Source organism: Aspergillus sydowii (genome assembly GCF_001890705.1).
Source record: "Aspergillus sydowii CBS 593.65 unplaced genomic scaffold ASPSYscaffold_25, whole genome shotgun sequence".
Classification (NCBI taxonomy): domain Eukaryota; kingdom Fungi; phylum Ascomycota; class Eurotiomycetes; order Eurotiales; family Aspergillaceae; genus Aspergillus; species Aspergillus sydowii.
Window position 1 is genome coordinate 97,977 of NW_024467883.1, and position 12,745 is coordinate 110,721.

The window sequence follows — 12,745 nt, forward strand, 5'->3', positions numbered from 1 at the left end:
TGTCCTTCAAAAGTGGGGATGTGAGTCCATCGAATCAATCGGCGTATGGTGGTCTCTATCTGAACTATGATTGGGTTTGCCACGAACCGCCGCGGAGCAAGGTTAAAGCGGGCCGTTGCTGTTGCGCGTGACTTCTCTTCGGCTCTTCAAGGCGGTCGGGACAGGTTAAAGGCATCAGTGATCTTTAAGACCTACTAATTTTTTCATCTTATAGCACCTTTTTATTTGTCATTACCCAAGAAATACATGACATAGGCTTATACACAACAATGGATTGGAATACTTTCTGTTTCAATGTTGCTACATTGATTGCAGGCGTGTTTGTTCTCGACTATGGCGCAGACAAGTTCATCGACCACACCGTCATTGTCGGGCGGCGCCTGGGCATATCACAAACTGTCATTGCCCTCTTGACAGCTGGCGCTGAATGGGAAGAGGTTTGCAATTCAGTTCAATACGACCCATTATTTGCCCTGACTAATCCTTTGATTAGCTCGCTGTGGTGGTTGCCGCCATCCTGCAGCATCGCAGCCCCCTCGCCCTTGGGAACGTCATGGGTTCAACCATCTCCAACATACTCGGCGCCTTTTCCTTGGGGCTACTTTTTTACCCCCAGGGTGTGGAGTTTGACCGCAGCGCAAAGATATACTCTACCCTGCTCTTCGTGGTTACGACGCTCTTCGTGTTGCTAGCATTCTTCAGCCAATTGAACCAGACCGTGGGTGGGGTCTTGATTGCCATATTCGCTTTCTATATCGTCTCTATCATCTATACTATCTACAAAGGCGTAGCCTTGCCCTCAGAGCTATCGGACAGTGATAACGACGGGGAATCCAGTGATCATGATGACGGCGATGACGGCGAATTCAATCACGCCTCTATCTCCGAGACCTCTCCTCTCATCGAGAATGAGCATGCACCGTCATTAACAGACAAAGGGACCAGACGAAGCAGAGGCATTTTTTACCACATATTTCAACTCCTACTCGGGTTCATCTCGCTTTCTCTGTCAGGATATATCCTCTCCCACAGCGCTGTCACCATCGCTGAGTCCCTGCACCTCTCGGGCACCGTCTTCGGGCTTACCGTTGTCTCCTTTGCCACTACTCTCCCAGAGAAACTGGTTGCAATTCTCAGTGGTTCACGCGGCTATGGCGACATTATGGCTGCGACCACGGCAGGAAGCAATGTTTTCCTGCTGACACTCTGCATTGGTGTCGTTGCGGCAGCAGGGTACCATGTACCAGAGGCGGATAATTTTGTCCTTTTTGAGCTGGTGGCAGTATGGGTGTCGTCTCTGGGATTTTGTGCTGTTATCTTTCTGGGACTGGGGAGGAATGCGGGTGTAGTGCTCTTGGTCGCCTACCTCGTGTTCCTGTGCCTGGAGTTTACCGTTTATCGACGGTGATTTACATAATTTGTCATCGTATTCTTCGACACCTTCAGCCGATGTATGAATGTGATACTTTTCATGGCTTCCTTCAAACATAAATATCACTATAAGGAAGCTTGGCATGAGAGAGGACGAAAGAGTGCATGGTGACGTCAGTTTCGAGATCTGTGTTACTTCACGAATACTAGAACCGAATAGGGAACTGACATTGCCGTTCGAGTTTGCTATCTTCGCAGGGTAGTGTATCTGCTCGTCTGTTCCTGGCGGGATCGAGCTTCGTTCGACCGCCCCAATACAACCTTGGATATTGTTTCGTCGACGGTTTGACCGGAGATCGTCGAACAACCTGGACCGCGGATCAGCAGTCCGCTCCCTGGCCGCAGGCCCTTCTCCCATCCAAAATCCCCCTACGTACGGATCTTGACCTACGCCTACGACGCATATGTTGTCGTTCCATAAACCGCGTCGCCTCTTCGGTTGCAGTGGTCGGTCGACAATGAGTCTACAGGGTCCTCCATAAGCTGGATACCTAACCCATAGATTTTTATTGACTATCGGAGATCCCTAGCTGAGTTCTGGGGTATCAATCCAGGGCAAAGGATCATTAGTCAGGAGTAGCTGGTGGGATAGCCTAGCGTAGGTAGCATACGCAGACACAAAATGAACCTGGATTTCCTTCCGTATCCGCCCTGATGATTGCAACTGTTGGAAGAAAATAGCAGCTAGATTCTCACTCTGAAGTGATCACTACTCTGGGTTGAAGTCGTGCACCAAGGTAGGCTCCATGGTGGCCTAGTGGGTCCCTACCCTCTAGTAGATTCCTACTGTCAAAGTTGCTTCCTATGTGGAAGTCCCTGTATTGTGATATTGGCCCAAACAGGTGACTGTTCCTTATTTACTATTGCTTTCCTCAATACATACTTGGCGGGCACGGGAACCAGTTTTTAGGAATCATATAGTCTTGAGAGGGTGTCTGATACGGGAGAGCCGTAATAGAACCAACATCATCACAATAAGCAAGGTACAAGACCGGGCAAGATCTGAGTCGCGGCATATGAGTCTGGCTAATTGTATCCACAGATCTATGGACGGGGGCTTGGAAGCCAGAGCCTAAGACACTCTTCTTAAGCCCCAGTTGGTCTTGTATCCGTGGTCTTGAGACCAAGCGGGGCATGTGACTATCCGCCAAGACCGTCAAAAGCCGCTACAAAACATCGATAATCTCTTCCAGAGGGAAGAGGATCGTACGCTTAACACGAATCTAACAGGAGCATAGATGCTCTTCCTTACAAAAATCAATATTTGGTCGCGGTGAACGCTTTAGACTAGTGCACATAGAGCAACAGACATGCGAAGGCTGTAACTTGGACAGGGCTCCAGCCTCCCAAGGAACCAGATGCGTGGCGTAGCCAAACATGAACTGTAGGGTAGAGGCCAGGGAGAGAATGGTCCTGCCCTTTCAGAATCGTTGACCATCACGTAAATATGGACGAATGTGCTGATCACCCGCGATCACCCGCGATCACCCACTATCATCCAGCACTGGGTGAGTGCTCACCCCTGGAGACGTCACCAATAGTATGATTGGATGATCTCGAACCAGTGCCCTGTGCGCCGGCGTTTTGCATTGACACTAGTGTAGGTACGCAGGCATGTCATCCAATTGTTGGCGCCGACGTAGCCGAAGCGGGTTCTAGGCTGGACACTGGAGAGAGTGCTGGCACACGACGGCTTTCGATTCCTCCCGCAAACCATTTGACCTCCTGGAAGCCCAACCTTTCCATCACTATATTGCACCGGCTACATCTGGAAGCAGCTGATCAACGATCGCTATGGCATCGATAGGGCCTGGCCGTGGAAGGAGACAGCCGTTGATTGCGTTATTGCTTTGATTGATCTTGATACCAGCTTCTTTCCCTGCCAGTGACCCCGTCGCGCCTTTTGAACGCATCTGAATATGCTCGCTCCAGCTCACCCGTCAATTTTTACAGCCCAGTCTCAAAATAGACTTAAAGAAATTCAGGGCTCGACCAGAATACTTAGAGATATACAAGATCAAGTTTCTTAGACCTGTATAACCTAGTCACTGGCCTGATACCCACCAAACACTCTTTAGAGACATCCAGAAGCTTGGGGGACAAAAGTATTTGACTTTCATTAACCCCGTGTCTATTGATCGGCCAGAAAAGCCTTGGAGAAGGCAAACCAAATTAAGAGCAGCGCGCCTCGCCGGCTAGAGTCAACTATCAATAAATAACAGTTTATTTTGTCAAACTAATTCAGCTGCTGACTGTAGACAACAGCGAGGAACGAGATTATTATCCACATGAGTTTCCTAGGTATGCTGCTAGATGTACATCTCCTGTCTGCCGAACTCCTTCGAAAATTTCTGATTCGATTCTGCGGCTAACTCCAGATATTTATAGTTCACTTGGTTGGCATCCGCCTCAGCGAGGGCATGTGCGACTGCCGCGATGTTTTTGATCTAGTTCATGTAAGCAAGTGAGAAGTGCAAAGCAGCGCTCTGGAACCCACCTCTCGTCCATTGAGAGCCAAAGACTCCAATCGTCGGAGGTCGTGCTCCTCGATCATGGCAGGTCCTTGGACTGTACGTGCCCTGGTCAGAAAGGTTGACCACAGACCCTTGCGAAATTCCCTGCTCAAGTCTTTATACTTGATGATCAAATGGATCCGACTAAGGATTGCGTCGTCAGACTGAATACCCCGATTCGAGGTCAAGAAAAGAATTCCTTGATAATATTCCAGCTTTCGGAGAAAAACGGTCACCAGGCGATTGTGAGTACCGTGGTAAGCCGTACGCTGCTCCATGAATGCGTCCGCTTCATCCAAGAGAAGCACGGCTTTAAAGTGTTTGGCGATCTTAAATATTGTCTCAAGTTGTCGCTCAAGCGCATTAGAATCTCCGTGGTCGACGACAAGTTCACCTGCGGATATCTGGGAGAGTTAGGGAGGCTACAATCAGCGCCACGGCGGGTTCCTACCGAATAGAGAGGCAGTTTGAAATATTCCGAGGTTGCTTCAACCGTAAACGTCTTTCCGACGCCAGGTGGGCCACTAGCACGGGTTAGAGTGGAATCCTTGACATAGTTTAAAAAAAAAAAGCCGACATACTCCAGAAGGATGTTGAGCCCTTGACCTTTCCCGTCAATCACATCGTCGAATGGTACCGTCGGTATCAGGCCGAGGCGGGTTTTCGCCATAGACAAGAGGAGTGTCTTAGTTTCTGAAGGGATCTGCAGGCAGTCGAACGATTCGGATGACCAATCCACGTTCACAAGTGCACTGACTGCGCATTCCACTGGAGTCACATTAGTCGCGCGCCAAAATCTTGTCACTTATTTCACATACAGAACATTTTCTCCTTGAAACTGAAACAGCAGACAGTTGGGCAGGCGACCAAGAAATTGGCCTCGCACAACTTCTGTGCCTCCATGCCGTCTCCTTGCATTCTCTCTTTCTGTCGCTCGCGGTCCTCCATGAGCATCGCACCTAGGTCAAATACCGCAATTCCATTCTTGTCCCTGGCCCCAAGATCGCGGAGTGACGGTCGGGAGTAGTTCGGCTGCATTTCATGGAAAAATGCAGCGTCCACTGCCACTCGACTGTTGATGTTGACTTTGAGTGCCTTTCCTTTGTTCATAAAAAATGCGCTACCTTTGCAGTGCCTAATGTGTGAGCCGGCCAAATCCCGAAACTTTTGGCCTCTCTCGACCAAGTCTTTTCGGACTTGCTGGTGCCTTGGATGGTGGCAGAGAGGGAAGGCTTCAAGGCAGGCGAGGACAAAACGAAGGCGTCTAGCGCATTGTCGTCAACATAATCACAAAAAATCTTCATGAGCGTAGACCCAACACCCCGACGTTGAAAATTTGGATCCACAGCCATGAAAGTAATTCCTAATAGAAGTAAGTGAGCAAGGTCCCAGACAATTCAAGTTGACTGATGGCTTACGGCATATTCCATTGCCTGGGTAACCTTGAATAACTCTTTGCCTCTCTTCTCTAAGCCTTTTCGAGATACCAAGCCACGAAGTAACATCCAAAGAGGGAGGAGTAAAGCTGTTCCGGATTTTCACCTTTCCCACTTCCCTCGCTCCAGACTTAACTACCGGGCCACCGTAGGTGCAATCCCTACTCATTCCCTTTGCAAATGCTCCTGGACTAGTAGTCCAGCCTATAAGTCCGACAGGTGATCCATCCTCTCCACACGCCTTGTACAGAGCTTCATCCTCTTGATAAACTGTCTCAAGAATCCCATCAATTGTCCATCTAATTTCGTCCTCTCTCTGCTCCCAGTGTTCCTCCGTTGAGCGCGGGAACATCAAGCGATAGAGTGGGTTATCCTGATGTGCGGGAAATTCGACTCTTCGCACGAGCAAATCTACGTCCTCAGTTTCGACGGGCGATATCGAGAGTTCCATCCTGTTGGTGGCAAAAGAATATGTTTAGGCGCACGATCCGCAAGTTGTTCTGACCTCTTTAAACAGTCTGGCATGCAAAGGAAGAGAGCAAGAGGTCCGATTGAACCAGAGCTGCTCTTGAAGGGAAGTTACAAGGTATTTATCCTTCTCAGATGACAGTAGCGACACGGAAAATTAGTTCCTGCGGTTAGTAAGCCAATTGGCTTGACCCTTAATCAGCGACACCGCGTTCCCATTCGACTTTTCGGAAGCAGATTTCGAGCGTTCTAAACTGGACAGCATTGGTGCAGTGGCAGGAACGGGGCTTCTTGCGGAGGTCAAGGAGAGAATGAGCGATTTACGCCGGACAGAGGGTTCATCGAGCGCGAAGGATATGATGATTGCAAAGCTGCCCTCCGCGAAGTAAAAGTGTAGGCATTGAGGGCACGTCGCATAGACAAGAATTGTCGCTCAACAGCTGGCTGTTGGTGTCTGGTCAGATGACGAAACCGTGGGGCTCTCCACCTCCGGCGTCGAACCCGATTACTAACTCCCTGAAATTGTTCTCAACTAAAGGGACCGATAACGCAGCAAATGTCGCAGAGAAGCCTCAAACATTGCCGAGTGTCGGTTTTCGACTTAATGCATTAGCGCAAGTCAGGGCAAAATAACTCTTCATTGATACGGCAATCAATCCTTTTAAGTTCTCAATCATTGCTCACGTATGGCTTTCGCGAATTGAACGTCAGCTTTTCAGGTTCGAAAGAGTGGGGTCCTGCAAGCCAGTGGTCACGCAAATGATGGGAGATGCTGTGTACCATTAACTTGCTAGCCGCGCGCATACAGAATAAGGGATTTTAGAGCGGCCGAAACCAATCAGATAGGGAAGAATGGTGAAGGTGAAATTCTCTTCTGCGTAAGCACGGACGGCAATGGCTCATCTCGCTATGGCTTTCCCCTGCTTTGATGATCTTGTCGATCTGGAACAGCCACCAATAGACACCGGCACAAGCTCAGTCTCAGCAGCCTTCAATATTTTCCTCCTAATCATATTTGCGCAGTGTGATCAGGTTGGCTGTCTTCTGTAGGACTGCTGGGGTATTTCAAAGTCCACTGACAGGCCCACTTCAGCGCTCATCGAAGAACTTCGATGAGAATCACAGCCGCCCAACGAGGATCTTCGTCTGGATTCGTTCTTCTGCAGCCTACAGATCCGCGAAGTGTCATAGTTGACTACCCAGGTGGGATGGCAGTGCCTCTTGGGGATCCCCTCGACTCAGCCAATAAGGTAACCTCATTACCCCGCACTCAATTGTTACTTAAATACACTAGCCGCCCAAAACTTCAACGCGCCCTATCATGAGTGTGCATCACCGTGCAGAAATAACACTCCCAGGACGTTGGCCACGTTAAGTAGTGACAGCAGCTTGACTTATAGCCAATGAAACGGCATCAAACCTTTGCCGCCGACGTGGGCATTTGGAGGTTCCCCCGGTCAATCTGACATACCTGTCCACCTATTCAAGGGGTGCTTGTTTGACTTACCGAGTGGGAACTCACAGTAAGGGATTATTTAAACCCTTCCGTTTGCCTCTATATTCTCCATGACACTTTCCATTTCGCGGATCGCATACCTTCGTTGAGTATCAGCTGCACCTCCAAAGGCCTCTTGAAACTATCGGACATTCGGGGAATGTAAGCATCTTCCGCACTTGTGACCTATAATTCAAGTGAAGCTTACAGTGCCTTTCAGCTACGAGAACTTGGTCATGAGCAGTCATGGCTAGCGCTCTTAAGAAGTTCGGTGATAAAGTCATCAATGATTCCAAACAGATTGCCAAGCTGTTCAAAGAAGCTACAGCTGGAAGCCGAGTCCTACTATCCAGGACTAGTAAAAACGACGCAGAGTATCCGTATTGAATTGACATGGGAGAAGAGATAAAGGATAAACCAGGATACTATAATATATATCTCCAGGTGAACAGTCAAGCGAAAAGCAAGGGACTTAAAGACTGGCTCTGGAAGAATCCACATGGAAAGCTTGCAACATCCCAGGTAAATAGAAATGCTCCAGAGAATAAACGATCGGAAGAAGGAAAGTGTGTGGTGGAACAGTTGATTAAATAAGCTAAGAAAACGGTCTGAATAAAGGCAGCTTAAGCACATTCTGGGGGGAAAGACCACCATTTTAAGGCTGCTTTTTAAGATAACTTATCGCTCAGAGTCTTTATATATATATCAAAGAGATATTTATTCATCTTTTTTATGGATTCCCATTATCTAACTGGGATCCAGCCGCTATTGTTAGTGCGGAGTTAGCCCTTGATAATATCCCATAGATATACTGTATCTTGGTAGTGTTGGACCTGCTTGTTATGCCTTTGAAGATTATCTTTAGTAAACTGGAATAGACAGCTTCCTGGGAGCCCCATATTTTCCCAGTCGTGAAAAAGTCGAGTAAGAGAGTTTTATAGAGGAATCATAGAGCTATTTAAGAACAGCTAGCAGTAAGTGAAAGGCTCCTACAGTTAATAATCTAGCTTCATTGCGTTGTAGATAGGCTTGTTGTATGCAAGGCAAGACATCTCATAATATTTAGATTAAGCCGCTAACGCCTGCTCCTCAACAACCTTTTCCTTTTGGTCTGGATTTAGTTCTTCATAATTTTCAGGTAAAGAGGGGATTTCAGTTCCCGCACTGTAGGTTTTGGGTGGCCGAAGGAATTCAGGGAACTGTGCCTGAATGAATAAGGGAACGGCTTGCGCTGACTGCCAGTTAATTACGCCTTCAATTGTAGTTGGATCATCGGAGGAGATATAAATATTTCTAAGATGCAAGTTAGTATGCTAAATTACTGAACCTGCTCCTTCTAGCACTCGCGGATCGCCTGACAGGACCGGCAGAACCAGCATTGCCTTCCGCAAGAGATCATAATATTTGTTAACAGACTGACTATCAATAAACCGATTTAGATAGCGCTGGACTTTATCCCTGTCATCTACAGCTCGGGCTAATTCTCGATATGGTAGAGAGAGCGTGAAATCCAAGATTAAAGTCCCTAACAGTATCAGAAGATAAGTAGAAGAAGCATACTGTAAAACTCACAAGGCCCAATATCAAGTTAACTGCAAGGCTTATAATATACAGCTTGGTTGTATGAAGGTCCAACATAGAATACGCCAGTCGGGTCCAGATCTGACAGGAGTATATAATATAAATAATCAGACAGTAAAGAATCCTGTAAAAAGAGGCTTCTATATGCTGGTAATTTCAGGCTCTCAAGCTCTGTCTCTATCTTCATGATTCCGTCGATTACTTTATAGCGTTCTAGAGTATTTATGGTCCCTTATCTTTCTGCAAGTGCAATTCCACGGATCTTCTCCATGATAATATATTTAGCGCCCACTGGGTTTGTAGGATTGGAACTCCACGCATACACTTCCGGGACTCGAATCGATAAATAGGACTGTACTAGACAGTCAGGATATAAGCAGGTGGGCAATGGGTGGAACTTGGAGAATATACAAAACTTTAAAGTCGCTACTTCAGATACTATTATCAGTAATGGTGTCCCAGCATTTGGACAAGGAATTTTCGCTATAACCTTATTGCCATCATCTATCATAAGAAGGAAAGCCTTGTTGAAGTTTCCCTCTAGTTTGATAATGTGTACGCACTTTATTCCAGGACCAAAGAGTGCGGCAGCTTGAGAGCAAAGATTGGAGATGTTAAAAGTTATATAACGCTGCTTTTGTTGGTGCTCCTCATTGATCAACCATCGGCCGGAGGTATATCTGAAAAGGTCGTCCTGGTCACGCGTGTCGACGCCTGCCATTCATCAGCAAACCTGAACATAGCCCATAGCAAACATAAAGAAGCTGCTAGACAGACTAATATCTCTTATCATCGGCCTTTTCCTATGCACTGTCATCCGGAAGGCGCGGTTCAAATTCGTGAAGAAAAATCGAACACCAGTTAACCTAGAGCGGATAGGGCGTTGCAATGAACAAATGAGTGATGACTTCCACATGATCTATCGAAACATGCTATATGCTGTGACACTGCTAACAGAGGATCGAAAAGTTAACCCGGAAATGGACAGTAAGTTGCGACCTGAACAACGTAGGTTCGTACTCAATCTGATTACTAAGGGTGAAAGGGTAAAGGTGCTCACGGAATAGATCTCGAGTAGCTGCTTAAAGTTGAGACGCGGGAGAAAGGAACTCCTAACGCTGGAAGCTATACAGAGGTGAATGAACTGTACTAAAAATGAAAGGGGAGGGGAAAAGCACAGGTTCGACGTATGCCAGTGGTCTTGGCCGGCTAAACTAACCGCATACAGAAATGTACTGATCTTACCATGGTGTTCCTTCCTACAGGTAGTACCGGAAGGGCTTGGCCCAGGCCTAAGTTGAGCTCCCAACAACTTCCTTGGATCTGATTTTTTTTTTTTGGCCGCTGCGGCCCAGGCGCTACTAAATTAAACTAGGAAGGCCCGGGCAACAGTCGCCACAAGAACCACGCAATGTATATTATGGAGTGAATGGCTGTGGCTAGGAAGAAGATGACCGGCCTTTGCTTTGCCGGACAAGCCAAAAACTTCAGCTTTCTTGACCATTGTCGTTGGACATCCCAGTACGAAGGCGTGGACGTACTCCAGGGTGACTAGAGTCATTACACTCATCAGCCAGATGATGGAGGAAATCTTGTAGCATTATGGAAGTACATAAGGTCAGGTCTGTTTGAAAATCAACACACTAAAATGGTACTAGGTACTATTGGTGTTAGCTTTGCTTGGATATGGATCAATGGGATGCGAAACTAGCAAAGCATTTTCTATGCATTTCATACATGCAAATCCGCGCCAGCCGCCATACTTTGTGTTACTCTGGCAGGTCATCATCCGGGACATCCTCAAGGTCGTGACCCGCCTCCCAAGCTTCTAGCCATTTGGTCAACCTTCTCGGGGGGCCGGGTTGATCCAGAAACACTCCGTGGAAGTTCTGGATCTTATACGGAGCACCCTTGAACCCGCGTGCTGAATACCAGGTCGAATCGGCATCACATCCTTTCCACCGAGCCTGATATTGCAGCTTTCCTCTCCAGATTCGTGACGCCAAGATTTGCTCCACTTCCCATTCTCCCTCGTCGACGGGGTTGAGTGTAACTGTAGTAGGAATATCATTTTTCGAGGGAAGTCTTCTCTTCTTAGATCCTTGAACATGTTTCGACCCACGCGTGGATGAAGGGGCCGTCAGGCGGCGCGGCTCGCCAAGAGGGAACCGAAATTGCGGTGCGTCGAGCTCATTTGGTGAATTTGGCTCGAAAGAGAAAAAGTACGCAGTTCCCGACGCGTGAGTCTCGACAGTAAGGATGGCATGCCCAAAAATATCTTGACTGTGGCAAGGCTTTGCTGACTGCGCCGACGCTGAGCTATGTAGCGACTTCCCGAAAGGTCCAGAAGATGTACAATTGGTCACTTTTCCCACAGGCCGTGGGGCACGCTTACGTCTCTTTGTGAGACGCGCGCCCTCTTCGTGACCAGACCAGTCGGTCTGGTGGTCATGTTGAGCGACATCTCGGCGGTTGCGGCGCCGTGGGTTTCTGCGTTCAAGAATCCGTGCTTGAGCAACTTCGAAGGACTCTCGCCGAGGCGGCTTTGTGATTGCAGAAGGACGTTCCCTACCATGGGTAACCGCTGCCATGTGACGAGGAGGCGTTGGACTGATCTGACGAACTGATGTTTGGGTGGGCTCCGCCGAATGGGAAATATCTGTTTCTAGGTAGAGTTGGCTGTCAGGAACAGAGTCAACTACCGCAACCGAGGGTTGTTGTTCACAGTTTAGAGGTGGCCCCCCTTCCCTAAAGGCTTGTCCTGAAACATTTTGTTTCAGCTGCTGCGGGTCATCAGCCAAAGCGTCCTTATTGTTATTGTTTTCATGTTCTCCGATAGGCTTGTCGGTTGTATCATGTGGCACGTAACTTGACAGGATCCCGCATGAATTCACATCGTGGTCGTCGTTTTGTGGGGCACTCGAGCAGCGCTGGTTGTCTACGCTGGGCTCATTATGTGAAATGCAAGGCTGTATGTCTGTAAAAGTCAATCAGAATGTTGTACAAAGCGGGTGGGTAGATTGAAAGCCCTTACCTGGGGGTTGAACCCGCTCCTGTAAATCCGGAGGGCATATTTGACTATCGGGTTCTGTGGAGATTCCAATCCTTTCTCCACCTGCTGTACTTCCAATGTGGCCAGGCAGGCCTGTTGGTTCTTTGGGGCTGGAGAGAGAGGGAGACGAGGTCAGGACTGCAGTGTGAACGTTAGCAACCGACCAAATACAGAATAACGATGCCCAAAAAAGTCGTGACGTACAGAACATAGAAGCATCAAGAGTCTCGTTGCTGGTTTCTCCCCGCGTGAGTTCGCTGTCCGTATTGGAGCTGGTTGCCAGCGATGCTGCGTTCGCGCACCTGGCCAACTCGACATCAAATGAATTCGGCACCTCAGGATCGCAGCAAGAATCCCATCCATAAGGACGGTCAAAAAGTAGGGCACCATCGCCGCGAGGGAGGGCTCTGCGGGTAGCCGCACCTGGGAGAATAGAGAGCGGGGGCAGGATCGGTGGGATGGAAAGAGCCGATTCTGGCGGTAGTGATTTTGAGGGCTGGGGCCGATAGAACTCGATATTGTCCAGATCTACCAAAGCCCTTCTGGGAGCTGGCTGGGTCATCATGGAGGGATGGAGGATAGATTCAGGAGAGCAATTCCGGAGAGCAATTGGAAGCGATCAGAGAGACAATGGCTCGCTCAGATTCCGGCGCAAAGATGGACAGGGCCAGCTTTATAGCCGAGCTGATGGGCGTCCAACAAGATCTCGAGACGACCGCGACCAATGGAACTCCGCCCGATCCGTGGATGGCCTCTCGAATTCCAATAC

General features: G+C 48.4%; 5 protein-coding genes across 5 annotated transcripts; 1 reads left to right on the forward strand and 4 right to left on the reverse strand.

Moving 5' to 3' along the window:
• Window positions 1-269: 269 nt before the first annotated feature.
• ASPSYDRAFT_95979 (sodium:calcium antiporter) lies at window positions 270-1,408 on the forward strand (the record flags this gene model as incomplete). The annotated part of the gene is made up of 2 exons (XM_040853196.1): window positions 270-437; window positions 494-1,408. 2 exons carry the CDS (start codon window positions 270-272, stop codon window positions 1,406-1,408), a joined length of 1,083 nt encoding a protein of 360 aa, XP_040695868.1.
• Window positions 1,409-3,740: 2,332 nt separating this feature from the next.
• On the reverse strand, window positions 3,741-5,183 carry ASPSYDRAFT_165291 (uncharacterized protein; the record flags this gene model as incomplete). Its single annotated transcript, XM_040843341.1, has 4 exons — window positions 3,741-3,878; window positions 3,929-4,348; window positions 4,396-4,712; window positions 4,763-5,183. Coding segments are annotated over 4 exons (1,296 nt in total), but the record flags the coding sequence as incomplete, so codon positions are not given.
• ASPSYDRAFT_107272 (GNAT family N-acetyltransferase) lies at window positions 5,183-5,831 on the reverse strand (the record flags this gene model as incomplete). The annotated part of the gene is made up of 2 exons (XM_040839877.1): window positions 5,183-5,307; window positions 5,363-5,831. Coding segments are annotated over 2 exons (594 nt in total), but the record flags the coding sequence as incomplete, so codon positions are not given.
• Window positions 5,832-8,410: 2,579 nt separating this feature from the next.
• ASPSYDRAFT_1170852 (uncharacterized protein) lies at window positions 8,411-9,645 on the reverse strand (the record flags this gene model as incomplete). The annotated part of the gene is made up of 5 exons (XM_040840248.1): window positions 8,411-8,656; window positions 8,687-8,868; window positions 8,937-9,137; window positions 9,183-9,281; window positions 9,336-9,645. The coding sequence occupies 5 exons, from the start codon at window positions 9,643-9,645 to the stop codon at window positions 8,411-8,413; spliced, it is 1,038 nt and encodes a 345-aa protein (XP_040695871.1).
• Window positions 9,646-10,411: 766 nt separating this feature from the next.
• On the reverse strand, window positions 10,412-12,538 carry ASPSYDRAFT_37662 (uncharacterized protein; the record flags this gene model as incomplete). Its single annotated transcript, XM_040845555.1, has 4 exons — window positions 10,412-10,567; window positions 10,979-11,893; window positions 11,959-12,086; window positions 12,181-12,538. 4 exons carry the CDS (start codon window positions 12,536-12,538, stop codon window positions 10,412-10,414), a joined length of 1,557 nt encoding a protein of 518 aa, XP_040695872.1.
• Between the last annotated feature and the right edge of the window lie 207 nt (window positions 12,539-12,745).